Source organism: Drosophila rhopaloa, unplaced genomic scaffold (genome assembly GCF_018152115.1).
Source record: "Drosophila rhopaloa isolate 14029-0021.01 unplaced genomic scaffold, ASM1815211v1 contig_163, whole genome shotgun sequence".
Taxonomy (NCBI): Eukaryota; Metazoa; Arthropoda; class Insecta; order Diptera; family Drosophilidae; genus Drosophila; species Drosophila rhopaloa.
In genome coordinates, this window is record NW_025335043.1 from 6889107 (window position 1) to 6906107 (window position 17001).

The following is a 17001-nucleotide window of genomic DNA, read 5'->3' on the forward strand; positions in this document are numbered from 1 at the left end:
GGCTGCTGCCGAGCTAATTAAAAATTATAATTAATTGCATTTGTTGGGCGCACAAGTCACTCGCATGTGCGTATGTGTGTGTGCGTGTGTTTGTGTGTGTGCGTGTGTTTGTGTGTGTGCTTTTCGAGGGTGTGCCCAGCATATCTTGGGAAATTCATCTAAGTTCGCGCTACCTGTTTGTCCTGGCAGACGCATTAAGCTTATTAAATTCGCTTAGACCAACCTGAAAGGCGGGATGTGTGTCCGCATTAAGTTATTAAACGGAAAAGGTAACAAAATGTTATTTAACTTTGTAAGCCAAGATGTTAAGCGGCGATTAGTTGATGTCCTTGTTATGCTAACTGCTTATTAAAAAATGTAATTACAAGGCCCAGCCAGTATTCGGTATACAGTATATAATATCCAGGCATCCAGATCCCGGCCTGAATTGGCCCACTCATAAATTTCCGCAAAACATAATTTGAGGTTGTTGCTGCAGCATAACTCATTTTACCTGCCATTCGGGTTGGGGGCGTAATTAATCGGATATAGCGACAACCGGATTAATGAGTGAAAGGGGATTATGCGAAGCGGGAATACGCTTGGTGCAAAAGGGTTTTGCACCCGAAAATCTGAGAGCATGTTTAATTGCATTTACATTTCTTAACCCAAATTGCGAGGGGAGAAATAATAACTAAAAAACGGAAAGGATTAAGGAGCTTTAATCCATTTTAATGATTAAATGTTCCCGACTCCACACTATACACTATATTCCCGCAAGGACTCGCCTTAATGTGTTCTGTCAGCATTTATATAAAATGCAACATAACTGCAGAAAAACAGGCCGTTGGCCCAATGATTTATGCCGTTGAAGTTTGCTGATCAATGGCAAATAATAAATTAAATTACTTTAATTGCACATTACCCGGACAGTTGAGAGTGTGAGGGCCCTTAATGAAAGCTTTGGGCCACTTGAAGAGCGCCCGTATGGGCCATTAAATATACGTGCCACCATTTACCATTGCAATGCAAATCGAGCTGCGACAGATGCCAATGACAGTTGCCACTTTTCCACCTGCCCAGCCTGCTCAGCATAAATGCCATCAGTCCCCATCAGATGTTGACTTAAATATTTCATTCACCTTTGCCACGGCAACCGCAAATCAATTAATTCATTACGACTGCTGGAAAAACTGCTGACAAAGGCCTCGTCATTATCTTTCGCATCATCGGAAAACTACATCATCGCCAGAGAAGCAAAACTGCTAACCAAGTTATTTTCCTTGCCTTTCGTGTTAATTATTTCCGCTGGGGCCGTGGCTCTTATTTATTGTATTGCGCACGGGAAACTCTCCGTTTTCCAAGAGTAGTTGGAGCGGTAATAGCCATAAATAATGCAGATACTCTTGTTCGAATTTGACATGAACTGTGTTTAATTAAAATTTACAACCCAATGGCAGCAATCTTTTGGTGGGGGAAAAGTTTTACTGTGTTTCCTCTATAAAATCAGAGCATTCCCCAAATAAAAGTGAGCGTTTCTGTTGACTTTAATAATAGAAAAGGTTTCAGTGGTGGTAGAAGCTATTTCAAAATACCTGCTATACACATTTAGATGTACCTTCGATTCCTTTGAAAATATCTCCCACATTTATTTATTTTCTAAGAGATACACCTGCTTTTTCACTCCAAAATTGTTCAGTTTCTTGTCATCGTGTCGCATAAATAAGTAAAGGAAATGAAAGAACATTAAATGTGAATTCGGAGAAAATCAATTGAACAGACTGACAACAGACTTTGTATATTATTAAAATTTTCAACTGCTCCGTCCCCCTGAATAAATCATGAGCAGCTGTTGCTGCTGGCTGATTGATTTGCTGGCAATTTACATTTGGCCAGAACAGGATTTGCCAGCCCTCATTATGGGCAGAAGGGAAAACAAAGAAATTATCAAAAAATTGATTGGAAATTGCCTTAGCCATTTGGCAACTAATTGACGTTGATCGACAGTTGCCATTTATACAGAAATCTGAGTTATATTTTTACGCTTCTGGCAATGGCCTTGCCTCGAGCGGCTCCTCCTTCGCAATCATTTATTCATTCATTAATTTTTGTTTGTTTTATGTTAATTTATTTATTACACTTTGCCCGCTTGCCTCCATCTCCTTTGCACCCACCTGCTTTCATCAAATTAAAGGTGAGCCAATTACGAATGCCAAAGACTCGGTTCGAGCAGTTCATGTGCGCATAAATAAGCTCTTTCGATGTGGCATGGGAATTATGGCCCAATGTTTTTGGTGTGGCACTTAACAAGTTGCTTTTTGATTGGCTCACGCAATAACTGAATTTTTATTTACAGTTAATTTGCTTAATTATGGCAAAAACAAAGCCCATACGCAAGTTATGAAATTTAAGCCGGCAACTTATCACTTCAGCATTTCTGTCTCTGAAATGTTCCTCTTGTGCCGAGTATTGTATTGTATTTTAATTAAAGCACGTAGTGGCTGAGGGCAGGGGGTGCATTCAGCAATTAAAGCCAAATAATGGCAGCCAGCAGTGCATACAAAAAAATGGAAATGAATGGCAAAAGGCCAGCTAACAAGGCGACAACGCCGTCGCCATTGCGTATACGCCGCGGTGGCCCATTACATAACGCTTTTCTTCGCCTGGCCCTTCACAAAATACCCCCTCTTCCGCGGAGATCCTTGTTTTTCGCTTTTTGTGCACGACTGGACACGCGTAAAGGTCGTGGCGAAAAGAAAACTGAAATTTTCGCCATTTCTGGTGGAAGAGCCTAGGGCAAAAATGGGAATCACAGTTGAAAATTAAAAATTTTCACTTTATTTACCGTTTTAAAGCTTTGTATTTGGAATAGTAGTATTTAAGTTCTGCAAATTTTGTATTATCCTGAAAACAAATCTTAGATTGGCCAGCAAAATCTCTTGCTACTAAGCTGCAAAACTGCAAAAAAAAGCTATAGCTAGCACATGCTTTTAAAATGTAGTGAAAACCGAAATTCAAAATCTAAAATCAAATTTATTACCATTTTACTAGGATTTATATGAAGCGTAAAACCTCAAAAAGTAAAGTAAGGCAATTGCTTATATTTTCCCATAAACCATTTCACCTAAATTTATATTAACCGCTTTAATAGCCTAATAAATTTTGTCATATAACTACTTAACTATAATCCTTAAGTCTCATGGAATTTTACTTGAAATCAGATCAAGAAATTGTGCGTTTTTGGGGCTTATCATTTCGATTAGTAGAAACTTTCTCAAAACCTGGTGGTATTCAAGTAAAGATAAATTTGCAGCGTTGTTTAATTATGCCAATTTATGCAAACAATCAGTGCGCAATAGGCAGACAAGTGCCAGAAGCAGCCACACCGATGGAATGTGGCAACACAACGAACAGAGGGCGTGCCTTGGGGCCAAAATGGGCCCAGATAACACGTAAATAAAGACGCACACACAGATACCCAGAAAGTGCGACACATGCAGAACAATTGACTTGAGCTAACAAAAAGATACAAGATACAACGCAGACACACACACACAAAAGACACAATTCCAGGCCATTGTTTTACAACTGCCAACAAAAGCAGCAAATTTAACTTCTTTTCCATGTGTGTGTGTGTGCCGTACTGTTTGTGTGTTAAGTGACTTGTTTTACAATGCCAATGATAACACACACTCACAACAACGCACCCCTAACACATTCAGATACATACACAAACATCTTGATAAGCCCGCTCTATCTGCGGCTTGTCTGACATTTTGTAATTGAAATTCTGCAGCCTACTTTTCAGCGTTGCACCCATTACGCATACGCCACGTTGGGCACTTAAAGGAATTAAACTATTTGCCAGGCCCTCACCAAATCCGCCTCCGTTGGTTCGTCTGGCCGAGCATGGGGGTGTAGAAAAACGAAACGTCATTTTTTAAATTAAAAAATATATATGTGTACGTTGAAGCATAACATTGGCTTCGTTACACTGTGCAAGAAAATAACATAATTTATTGGGTACAATGAGTTTGGGCATATGATTATATATAATGATATTAAAAAAAAAAGTCTTCTTGTACTTGTTATGTATCTATATAAAAGGTCTTTTCCATGATTTCTTTTTTGTTATATTAAAACTTTTTATTATCATCTACAAAATATACAATTTAACTGGAAAGCCCTAATAAAAATAAAAAATAATGTAAAAAATTATTTTAACGATGCAGAGTTATGTATCAATCATTAAAGCTAAAAAAATGTTTTTCTTTTACCTTAGATATTTTTTTGAAAGTAAATATATACTACTCAATATCTGTCGAGTTTAATACTCCTACAACATTATAAAAAAGCGTCAACCAATAAATTTTTAAGTCGTTTTTTTGTTGTCTAGTGTGGTGCTTGCACACTCATGCTGCTGGCTGTTTTGCAGTCTGTTAGCCAGATTTCCAGCCACATACACGAGACAACTTGTTGCCCGACAGGCCGACAGACACCAGCAGTTGGCATGAGTGTGCGCAAGTTTTCAACTCAAGCCAAGGTCAACTCTGGCCCATATTAAAGTGAAAATTTGTTTTATTTTTATCCTGGGCAATGTGCATGAAAAATAGATGAAGCCGGGTGGCCAAAAAAAAAGTAAAAGAGGCAGCTTTTCGCTGCCTCAGAGAAAACGGCCCAGCAGAGACACGAAGCAAAGGAAAGGACTTCATTGAACCTAATCAGTTTTGAGGCCGGAGCAAGTTTGGGTCCTGGCACGTGGCCATTGGCCGAATGGTCTGAGGCCACTAATCCCATAAATAATGCACAGGCCAAACAAGTCCGGCAGATTGGCATGGACTCGGGAAGTCCCCGGTTTCGGGCTCTCAAAGATGCGGCTGGCCAATCATTTCAAGGACATAAATTCACGCAAATGTTTCAATCAATTTTGCCGCTGCCCGGGCTCAATACAAATTCAATTTGACCCACAAATTGCTGGCGCAGCCCAAAGGAGTCCCCCCCTCATGTTGTTATTGAGCCATCTTTATGCGATTACACCAACAACAAAGGGCCGCCGTGGGAACGCAGTGCTCACTGTACAGTGAAGCACGGAAAAGGCAGAAAACAGGACACGGGCTGGACAGGCGCAGGATGGCGTGTACACAAAGGACGAGAGTCGAGCGTCGCACTAAAAAGGGACAGCGCAACGGAAATGTCTAACGATTGAACAAAACGGATGCCAGAGGGGCGGGGCCGGAAGAAGGCGGTAAATGGGAGGGGGCTGGGTAGAGGGGAGGGGGTGGCGGTGCTGCAAAGGAGGAGCGGTAATAAATGACATGACAGACATCGAGGCGAATTCCTTTGAGGAACCCGGAGCGCTGCATCGGAGCTCGACTCCTGTCAGACTCATAACCGCTTACCCAATGCAAATGGGCTGGCTCTTACACTCAGAAAAATTTTAAGCTGCAAGGAAAATTGTTAACTGGAGTAGACGATAAAATGGAAAGTATTAAGACAAAGCCTTACTATTTTTTAATCTTTATGGGGTTATTTATAAAAGAAGTCAGTAGTTTTATAAAACAGTTTGGTAATTTAATTCTCAAAATTTTTGGAGACTGAATTTTACTTTTTAAATCATTAAATTATCAAATTACGTATAATTATGGTTATCCATATTGATGATTTATGTCCTTATGATTTATGTCCTTATTTTGACATTTCGTTATGACAGGATTAAATGAAGAAAACTTATCAAAAGATGATGCAGTTTTAGCATAAAGCCTTTAAATTCCTTAAATTTACGACGTTCTTTTGTTCTTTTACTTTCACACTTAACTTTTTTATTGCCAGTTGACCAAGATCATAAGATATAAATAACTTTTTTTGAGTGCATCAGGGTATAATGTCGACTAGCGTATTCTGATGATTACTTGAGTAGAGTAGCGTATTCTGATGATTACTTGAGTAGAGTAAGGGGATGGCAGTGGAATAGTGCATACTGAGTTTCCTCATTAAAAACTGACTAAATTGAGTTGTGTGTGAGCTGTCTTACAAACATCGCCAAAAAAGAAAACCCAACCGTTTACATTTCTTGGTAATGCTCTTACGTTGGATGGCTAAAACAGGGAAGGGGCAGGGGCTGGGTTTATCCACTGGTTACAAGTTGCGACTGCCACTTGCAAAATGCCTGCCAAGGATTTATAATGTTGTCCTCGTCCTCGAGGCGCTCGAGTTGCCGTTAAGTGCACGAGTTAACCCCATTTTGTGTCTTCTGCTTGCTCCTTTTTTGCTTCGTTTTTCTCGATCTCCAGGACGAAGGAGAAGCTCCTGCAGTTGCAATTTGCTACTGTAAGGATAATCGTGGGAAATAATGGTGTGAGCGTAATATGCGGAATGGTTTGCTAATCATGCGTGCGTTAAATGCCAATGAGCAAGTTTATATTTCAATTTTAAAAGGGAAACTAATTTGCAGTGCAAATAAAAAAATACGGGTTATATCGTAAAACAAATTAAGAAATTTAGCTATTAAGAAATAAGTGTGTGTCTTAAATCTACATATATTAAATTGAATATATTTTGCAATATATCGAAAGTACACTACAATTCCTTGGACGCTTTTTACTGTTTCTAAAGAGTTGCTTTATTAAAACTCTATATTTTTGCCATCTCTACTACATACATTTGTTGACCTAGTGCAATGGCATAAAATGTTCACCCCAGAAAACACACGGACCAACTTCCACGTGCCCTGGAATTTATTGAATCAACGCGCGTGGCATAAACAATGGGCAGCTGCAGGATGGGCCCAGATAATGGGGCGTGGCACCGCCGCCTAAATATAGAACACAAGCATTTCCTTATTGCAGATAGAACGGGGCATTGTCTGGGTCCTGGATGGGAACAACAATAACAGCCGCCGCGGGGAAAGGACCGCAGGACGTTAAAGAAAGTGCAACACATTAGCCGGTTCTGTGGGGCCTTTGTCTTTGTCAGACAAGTGCAACAATGGAGCGAATAGTATAAAATCTGAAAGCGGGGAGTGGACTGGGCGAGTCCTTATCCAATTGGGCCTGCCGCAGAGCCTTTTGTTTAGAGCCCTTTGTTTCACCTATTAAGGTTGCTGCGACGGCAAAACGTGTGAATACCCCTTGCCACACTACTGATTTTTCTTTGTGCCCCTTTGTTTTTTAGCCTTAGTTTTGCCACAACTAACATCACGAATATTGCCATCAACAATTCACTTCCTTCCCCTCAGGCTATTTGCTTTGAATGCAATTAAAACTACATTTTATTAGCTTTTTTATTGAAAAAATGCACTCAATAGCTGAGTGATATTAATGAATTGTTCTTTGGCCAGGCAAAATGAGCAATAATCAAACAGAAGGCAGGGTACAAAATTCATAATTGCCAGTCTAAAAGTGAAAAGCGGACAAAGGAAAAAGAAAAGCGGGCCCAACGTAGTAAAAAGAGTGGTGGCAATAATAAGTAAAAGAAAGGAACGAGCGATTTTATCATTTGCAGAAGAGTTGGAAAAAATATATTAAATTCCCCCTTGCTCTTTCAATTAAACTTTGAAAGTATTTTATTTCCTCCCTATCTATACTTAGCTACTGATTAAAAGTTAAGCCGAGCCGAGCTTTTCCACCTGGTTTACGTTAAAGTTTTCCTAGCCCAAGGCTTGGGAAATTATCAGATTTGCTGTTGGAAGTGTATGTTTTAATTGAGATATTTTAGTTGCATATAAGATTTGTAATCATAATAATATAAATATATTCTTGATTTTCTTTTTTTATTTGGTAACAAAGGGATTATTTAAATACGATCTGAGGGGTTCACTCAACTAACTTGAAATATGCTTCGTTTGGTTCGTGAAATTTCATTGCTTCTAAATAAATTATATTTTTGATTGCGACATTTCAGTAAATAGCTTGTGCTGGCACTTAACCTATTAAATCAAACATTTAAATAAGGATTCTTCTTCCCTCAAATTATCTGTAAGTCCGAAGCCATTTCAATTTTCACTGAAGCCTTTTCGTTTTAGTGAGCTAATCAACTCGTTAGTAATTTTATAGCAATTTCACCAGCTTATCCGTACAGCATCCTTATGGCTGGCCATCAACAGCTCATTTATCCAGCATCCCCGCCAGTTCTTCGTTTCATTCTCGCCTTCCAGTTAATGACATTGCTCTGCGGCTCTATCTCTCCTCCAGTGGCCATAAATTCACCCTGCTTCGGTCATTGGATAGCCATTTCTGGGGCTCTGCTCCACAGCATTATGAATTGATTGCTTGCAGGTGCTGGCCCGGCCACACCGACCGTACAAATATCAATAACTATCTAAGGCAAATCCTCATCCCACACACGGTAAGCTATTTTTCATTTTCACTGCTCACAACTCTGGCCCCCTTTGGTGTGTGTACATTTTATACATCAAATAACCACATCTACACTTTATGGCTGGCTGGGTTATTTTTCCCTCAATTCTCTTTTTGTGCATCATCAAAACTTAGTAAATTAAAATGGTCAGCGAGGCGTTTTTTGTTTCGCTAGCATTTATTTTCAATTTGTGTGGCATGCTTTTAGGCGCTCGCACCCTCTCCCTATTTTATTCGACCTTTTGCCATCGCTTCTGCTTACCATTTAGTTTTTGTTTAGCCACAATTTTGGATTGAAACTTCTGCTATCTCCATTTCAGTCGGCTTTGTGTTTTGAATATTGATTAAATGGAAACGCCGCTTAGGAATGTGAGTAGAAACAATTGCAGAGGGCACAGGGTTCCATTGCATTACGGCCTGATTGCACAAATAAAAGCTTTGGCAATTGCCCTGGCAAAAGGTTAAATTCGGGCCATTTATTAACGCACACGTGTCGAACATTTGTTTGGAAGTTGAGGGAACGGGAGGCAATTTGTACGTCTGCTAGCTTCGGTTAATTGAAACAAAAATTCGTCGAGTTTAAAGGAGCACAACATTAGCTTAATCATCCGCCCAACCCGAAAGGACTTTCAATTCGCTCCCATTCACGCTTACCGCTAAGCCTTGCCGCCGGAAAATGCTCGCTTTTCCGCCTCGGGCGTCTTGGGTGCTCCATTAAAAATGCATTTATCATTTGGCGTTTTGAAAAAGCTTCCTTCCTTTCGGGCTGTCTGGCAGGAGACTGACACCTTGTATCAGGATGCTCATCCTTTCCATTCCCGAGCACTTTAAGTTGTTTGTTTTTAAAAACCGAGCACAAATTGTATTTGTTGCCGCCAGGACTGGAAACTTTCCCTTTGCCAGAGAAATATGCTCGAGTTTAGTTTTTCGGGGCGAAAGTGAAAAGTGCCAGCGCCATGCAACTTGGGGCCTGTTGGAGCGCTAAACTGTTACTTCCACATGCTGAACCCGGATCGGGGCTGGGATTTCGACTCGACTGGGGCAATTCGGAGGGGAGACAGGTCGCCAATCTGGCTCCAGCTGGCCATCGATGTCGGGTTTTAGCTAAGCTAACAGCCGAGACAAAGGCATTTCCCAGAGTGTTCATAAAAACCCCGACTGCCTTCCCTCTCGTTGGCCCGGGAACTATGTAGGTCAGCCGTACACTTAACAAAAGTTAACGCACCACTTGATTATTTAAGAAAATTAATAACAAAAACAAGTTAAAACAAATTATAAAGGAATGTAGAAAAAAATAAGCTTTCTGAAATTAAATTTTAAGCAAGCATTTATTTATAGTTCTTGACTCTTCAAACACTTAAATTTTAAATTGTATAATTGGATTATTTACAAAGAATAGAATATAAGCTTTTATAAGCTTTTATACGAGGTGTGTTCAAAAAGTAAGGTGACTTTGTATTTTCAAGAAAAACTATTAATTTATTTATCAATATTTATGTTGTCCCCTTCAAAGTAATCCCCCTCAGATACAATACACTTATGCCAACGGTTTTTCCAATCCTCAAAGCACTTCCCATAAGCACTTTTCGGTATAGCCTTGAGCTCTTGCAGCGATGCAGTCTTTATCTCTTCAATCGTTGCAAATCTCCGTCCTTTCATAGGTCTCTTCAGTTTTGGGAACAAGAAAAAGTCACATGGGGCCAAATCCGGTGAATATGGTGGCTGAGGCATTATTGTGGTGTTGTTTTTGGCCAAAAAATCTCTCACAAGCAAAGATGAGTGAGCAGGGGCATTATCGTGATGCAAAAGCCATGAATTGTTTTTCCACAATTCTGGACGTTTCTTTCGTATTGCTTCTCGCAAACGGCGCATAACTTCCAGATAATACTGTTTATTGACCGTACGACCATATGGTAAGAACTCCTGATGCACCACGCCATGGTAATCGAAGAAAACAGTGATCAAAACTTTGACATTTGATCGAACTTGGCGTGCTTTTTTCGGTCTTGGCTCGCCTGGGCTCTTCCATTGGGACGATTGGGCTTTGGTTTCGATATCATAACCATATACCCATGATTCGTCTCCAGTTATGACCCTTTTGAGTAAATCTGGGTCGTCGTTGACGTCATTCAACAGCTCTTGAGCGATGCTCATGCGACGGTTCTTTTGGTCAAAATTCAGCAATTTCGGAACAAACTTCGCTGACACACGACTCATACCCAAAACGTTTGAAAAAATTTCATGGCACGAGCCAAGCGATATACCGACATCTTCAGCAACTTCTCTGATAGTGATTCGACGATTTTCCAAAACAATTTTCGTCACTGCTTGAACGTTTTCATCAGTTGTTGACGTGCTTGGGCGTCCAGAGCGAGGCTGGTCATTGGCATCTTCCCGGCCATCTTGGAAGAGTTTGTACCACTTGTACACATTTTTTTTACTCAGAACAGTTTCACCGTATGCCACTGTCAACATTTCAAGTGTTTCAGAGCACTTAATTTTATTTTTTACACAAAATTTGATGCAAATCCTTTGATCCATATTTTTCGATAGCAAAAAATCGCCGAGCTCGCAAAATAACTTGTAACTTTACGCCTCTCACAACCAAACAAAAGAGGATGTTCCATTGAAACTTGGTACAGATGTTAGGGAAGAGTGTACCAATATAACAAAACAAAAAAATCGATAATCGAAAATATGTTGCCCGCGAAATTTGAAAAGTCACCTTACTTTTTGAACACACCTCGTATATAAAATGTGAGACTTCAAATTAGTTGCATATGGATAAATTTAAGAAAAGTATTTAAAGTGTATGTTCCAAAGCAAAATGGAGGTCAAATTATTATATTATTATTATATTTTAACTCATGGCTCAGTGATCTTGTTCAAATGGTATTCCTCTTAATTCTTATCTTTGGTATTCGCGGTAGATAAATAGCTCACTTATACTCAACGTTTCTCTTCATTAATATAATTTAATACATAATTTCGCAAGCTAAGAAAACATTCTAATATTTATTTTATTCCATCTCAGTCATTGATTTTTTCAAGTGTAGCCACACACACTCGTGGAACATTGTAAACTGGCGAACAAGCCAGGTAAAAGTGGCCGCCACATGGACGAGGTGAGTGAGAGTGAGAGTTCGGGGCTTCCCATTCATGTTTAGCCGCAATGCAGCGCTTGCATAAATTTCATTAGATTTTAGCTCCAGCCGGCTTCAGTCCCCACTCTCGATTTCTCGCCCTGAAGCCTCCATCTTGCTGCCAATGTCTATAACAAATCAATTGGCCTTCAGCGCGGGCCCACAAAGGATAGAGCGGGATAGACGGCGGAATCGGGGGAATATATATATATATATAAGTACATATATATAGCAAATGGGCGGGCGGAAAACATCTGAAGCACATACTCGTAAATGGCTTCCTAATGAAGTCATAAAGTGCCCGGCGCAGGCAACTAGATGTCCGCCATTAAACGCACCTTGAGCCACTGCCAAAGCCACTGCGAAGTATGCTAATAAACGTAAACCGAGCTCCATTACCAGGGGAAGTTGAAGTCATAAAAATAAAAATAACCGAGAACCGAATGATGAGTGCTGTGCTGGGTGCGACTCAGCCCCCAAAGGCAATTCCCGATGAGCTGATAAGCTCAAAAGCGGCGCGAGAAGTGGCAACTAAACTTTTCTAGACCAACTATAAATGGAAGTTTCAAGAAAATGCAGATAAAGCAGTCTCTGATGTGATTTTCTTTAAAACATCAGCTTTAAAAGAATTTTATTAGCTTAGAATTTTATTAGTAAAGACTGAAACTTTTTCTGTGGCTTAGTTTTATACATAAGCTTAGAGTGTGCTAATTATTCAATAAAACTTGAAATATACCATCACTAATTATGTTATTTTAGATTCTTCATTAAATTGTTATGAGCAAATTAGATATATTTATTATTTCTGCTCACAAAAAATTAAATAAGTCTTAAAAGAAAAATTATTTATTTTACTTTATGACTATCCTATTTCCTTTAAACATTTCTAGTACTTTAGTTGCATAGTAAACTCTTTTTTACAAGAATATATTTTCTACTATCAATAAATAAAATGCTTTCCAGGAGGGGTTTTACGGTTTATATATTTTGGATACTATCATTAATTTGGTAATGGCTTGTCTTATATTCTGTAAACATATTAATGCTAATTTCATTAAAAATGTAGGCAACGAATGCTTAAAGCCTCGATACTTTAGCACTTTGCCCCAATAAACTCTATCTTCTCTCCTACCTTTTAGAGCGTAGCTCGCGGCATAAAATAAAAATTCTTTCAAGTGGTTTTTGCCTTTTGGGTCGGGACACCTTTGCCACCTGAGTTTTCAGTGTGTGTTTGTGGAACAGAGAGAGAGAGAGAGAAAGAGAAAGACAAAGGAAAAGTGCGGTCAAAGGCATAATGCAAGGAAAAGCCGCGAAAACCCAACTCGCTCACACAGCCACTGAAAACACATATTGAACATGCGAGCAAGCTTTACGTGCTGACAATGATAATGACTTTGCAGGGGGAAAAGGGGAACAGGAGTGGAACTGTCTCCGTGGGAAGTGCATCGAAAACGCTTTACACGCTAATGCACCATTATCAGGAGTCCGGAGCCCCGTAAATCTTCACTTGCATCTGAGGACTTGAAGGGCTTTAATAGATATTTATTCGAGGGGTTCATGGTGGGTCCAAACATTTGCTCTACTTCCAGATCCACGGCCATAACTTTGATAAATTGTTGGCCCCCGACGCTCCCTGGCAAAAAAAAATGAAAATGCTTTAAGTTCAAGTGCTTAAACGGAAACGGAAAAGTGAAAAGCGAACAGTGGGAACGGTGAACCAAAGCAAAACAAATTGTGGCGAAACAAAAACTGCAAACTACATGAACAATTTGGCATGCAATGCGAGAGGAAAACGACCAAAAAAAAATATTAAAAAAGGGAAAAATGGAAAAATGGAAGGACACCGTCTAGTATTTTTTTATTCAGCCCGCCCAGCTTGTTGCATTTTTTTTCTGGGGTTCAGGAAGCCTCAAAAACGAGCAGCGCTTCAAATTTATGTGCTGCGGAAGTGGTGACTTTTAGTTTTTCTCTCGCCAGGTGTCAGACATGCGAATGGAAAGTGGCTAACAGTGGGTGGAGGTGGAGGTTACCTCCAGTTAAATGCCAGCCAAGCCGAATACCAGATGCCAGCTGGGAGAAAAGTCGATTTCCCGCTTTGCCATTTTCATCCCGCCAAACTCTCATGCATTTCAATCAAATGAAGTCGCATAAAATAATGGAATGGCAGTGCAGTGGAGAGTGCTAATCGGATTGGAAACAGAGGGGCTATGTTCCGCGTCTAATGAATATCATTCCGCCATTCAATCGGTGTGGCACTTTTAATTAACTATGGTGTATCAGCTCTATGGAGCTCCGTATCTGAAAGAAAAACACGTGTTTAACACCCCGGTTGGCACTAAGAGGTAGTTGGCTTTTACGATAGCAATACTCCTCAGCAACAGCATCCACTTTGGAGGGGGCTATCCACTCCCCATTGGCATTGCAACGGGGTCGGTTAATGACCCGAACGCCACTCGATTGCCCATTAAATACCAATCCTAAACAAGCCATAAAGTTTATGCAGGAATAAAATTAAATTAAATGAGCTCAGCCCAATCAAGTTGTCCTAACCAAGTTGTTTACACCCATAAAGGGGCGACGGAAGTGAGGATTGCGATAATGAAGAGCGTTGCATCATTTTGCTTCCTTCTTATTCCCTTAGAGTGCCCCTTATACTGAGATAGAAATGCCTGAAAATAACATTTTTACTATCATTTCCTCTTTGGAACCGCAAAGTATACTTAGGGAAAAAAAAAGTTTGGAAAATAGAACGATCAAAAGTAGATTTTAAGACTATAACTATGAAACCATGTATAACCGCATTACAATATTTTGGTATTTAATTTTAGTGACCTGTATATGTATCTAAACATATATGAAAGTTTATTTTCTTGTTAAATTTTCAAAAGTAATTTCGAATACATTTAAATCGGTTTTAATGAAATTTTGAAACACAAAAAACCAAAAATTGTTTATGTTTTATTTACATAAGCTGGATCGAAAAAAAATGGGTTTAAATGATGCTTAGGTTTTTTTAATGTGTTAAAATCAATGACATCGATTTTAAAAAATATATTTAATTGCCTCTATTTATACTCCTAAATTGTTGTATTGAAATGTCTTTAAAAAAAAAATCGACTTAAAAAAGCAATGTAAAACGAGTTTCCAAAGCTCTATATTTTCCGAGCGTTTATAAACATATTTTCGCAGTGTGGCTATTTTTCCCGGCTGTTATGCAGGTAATTGCACCGCCATCGATACTTCCTGCCAGGCTCGCCAAGGACCTCGGGCCTGGTTCGTCACAGGAAATTGGCAGAAATTCCATTCCGATGGAGTTGTTTGAATTTTGCATGGGCAGCTGTGGAACATGGCCATTCGTTTTGGCCACTCGTTGAATGGTATTTATGGCCAGGGTTTTTCGGGGTAAACATGGATAAACAAGATGCGTTAATGTGGGGCCTTTCGAGATGTGCGTGTGTGTGTCCCCTTGAAAAATTCAGCGGAAGAGTTCGGTGGGCGAGCACAAGGACGAGTGCTTCTTGTTGCGGCCCGTCTGGCATCCGACGGGTCGGAAGCGGTAGATCGGCTGTCCGCAGACCGGAGCCCTGGCGTAGTTGCAGGTGAGCTTGAACTGGGTCAGGTTCCCCACCACGTACCGCAGTCCAGCGCAGCCCACGTGCGAGTTGCCCTCGACGGCCATGACCGCAAAGTGGCGGTAGGCGCTGTCGAATGGAGTGCCGTCGGTCAAAGGAGGCTTCATAATGCAGTTAAGGTATTTCATGGCTTACTTTTGCAGTTTCTCATCGCACGGATAGAGGTCCATGTTCTCGGCGGTCATCCGTTCGGCCTCCGACCACCAGGTCTTCACCGCAATGGACAGTAGCTCCGGGTACAGTATTTCCATCAGCTGTTTCTCCACTCGTCGCGTCATATTGAAAACAATGATGTTCTGGCCGGATCGTGGGAACTTGACCGTGTTGCGGCAGTCATCGTGCTTGGCCACACACATTCTGGCATTGAATCCTGCCACGGCGGCCAGGTCCTCGTCCCACTGCATTGCCACCATTCGAGCGGCACGTGGTAGAGAGGAGTCCTTGCCACTGGCCAACAGATAACGCCTCTCGTTGTGGTGCTTCACGATATTCTCCGCCTGGGTCGTCATGTTCACAAAAGTCGTCTCCTTGGCGGCGCAGGTGCGGTGAAGACTCTGAAGAAGGATTTCGGGAATTATCTATATCTTTAACGCCTAAATTTCCTTCAATTGATCGAGGGTATAATTTTAAATACAATCGAAATATAAAGAAGTTTCTACTTATTTGGCAAATGAAAATTATTAAAAGTCTTGGAAAAATTATATAGAAACGGTCAAGGGTTTTCATTATAATTTTTGAGAAGATTTCAGTTTGTTACAGTTCGTTTTCTGAATCTATCCATTCCCTAAATTGTAACCAGCATTTTATAAATATTTATTAAAAATACTCCCTTTAAATTTTGTTGATATACGAGCACCTCAGTTTATGACTTCGATTCATACTCACTTTGTAAAAGCTTTCACAGGCCACATGGGTTTGTCCTTTGGGGCACAACTTGGACTGGCAATAAGGACTCGGTGGCTTGGGGATCATTGTCCGCATAGTTGTGGTGATCACATCTTCCGCATTCACTGAAAGCTGCGTTGTGGCCCCCAGGAATCGAGAGACCAGTGAAAGCAAGACAAAGGACATCTTCATGATCGATGGCTTAGCTCAGTTCGACTGCGCATTAAATTAGCCATTGCTCTGGTTTATAAAGAGAATCAGCTTATAAAAACGGCTGAAAGTTGTTTCTTCATTATGATTATTGATATCTGTTCGCGACTTTAATTGTCTCTAAACAGATATTGGATAAACACAAATGAAACCTGTGCTGCTTTTCATTCTGTTTTATAGGTGAGATAGTTCTGTTGTTATTGTATCCGTATATCCAATCAATTTGCACTCAAACCTAGATTTTTACTACAGTCCTAATTCCAAATTCTTATTGAGAATTAACAAATGGTTTAGATATAGAATTTGGGGAAATCGCCCGGAAACTGATTGGGTTTGATTACTTAGGTTGTCAGCTGTATTACACCAGTTAGACTTTAGGATGTGGGTCACATGTGGGCTTAATTAACATAAAATGCTGGATTTTGTTAATAGCAATGAACATGATGAACCAAATAGGGACTGTAACTCGTTAAATTTTTAAAAACATATGAATATTTTTTGACGTGTTCGGATTATTATGTCCCCTAAATTCTGCAACCTTTTTTTTCCATTTTGTTGTTGATGGGGGATTTTTTTACCAACCTCAAATTACCACGGACTCGGTAAAAGAGACGGGTAAAGATTCAGGGAAAGGGACGGCAAAAGCGACAGCGACAGAGACAGCTACAGGCTTTGCCACTTCCCATTGTCAGTCAGTGGGCCACAAAATTGGCCGCGAAAAGTTGTAGCAAACATTCTGTTACCAAAAATGGCTGTCATCATCGTTGTCGCGTTTAACAGCTGAGTGCCTTCAGACTC

At 40.2% G+C, this 17001-nt stretch overlaps 1 protein-coding gene across 1 annotated transcript; it reads right to left on the minus strand.

Annotated features, from left to right (window-relative positions):
- Positions 1 to 14467: 14467 nt before the first annotated feature.
- LOC108051804 (antigen 5 like allergen Cul n 1-like) lies at positions 14468 to 16198 on the minus strand. The gene is made up of 3 exons (XM_017134024.2): positions 15994 to 16198; positions 15244 to 15662; positions 14468 to 15177 (listed from the first exon to the last, which is right to left on the minus strand). The coding sequence occupies exons 1-3, from the start codon at positions 16183 to 16185 to the stop codon at positions 14952 to 14954; spliced, it is 837 nt and encodes a 278-aa protein (XP_016989513.1). The 5' UTR covers positions 16186 to 16198; the 3' UTR covers positions 14468 to 14951.
- Positions 16199 to 17001: the final 803 nt, after the last annotated feature.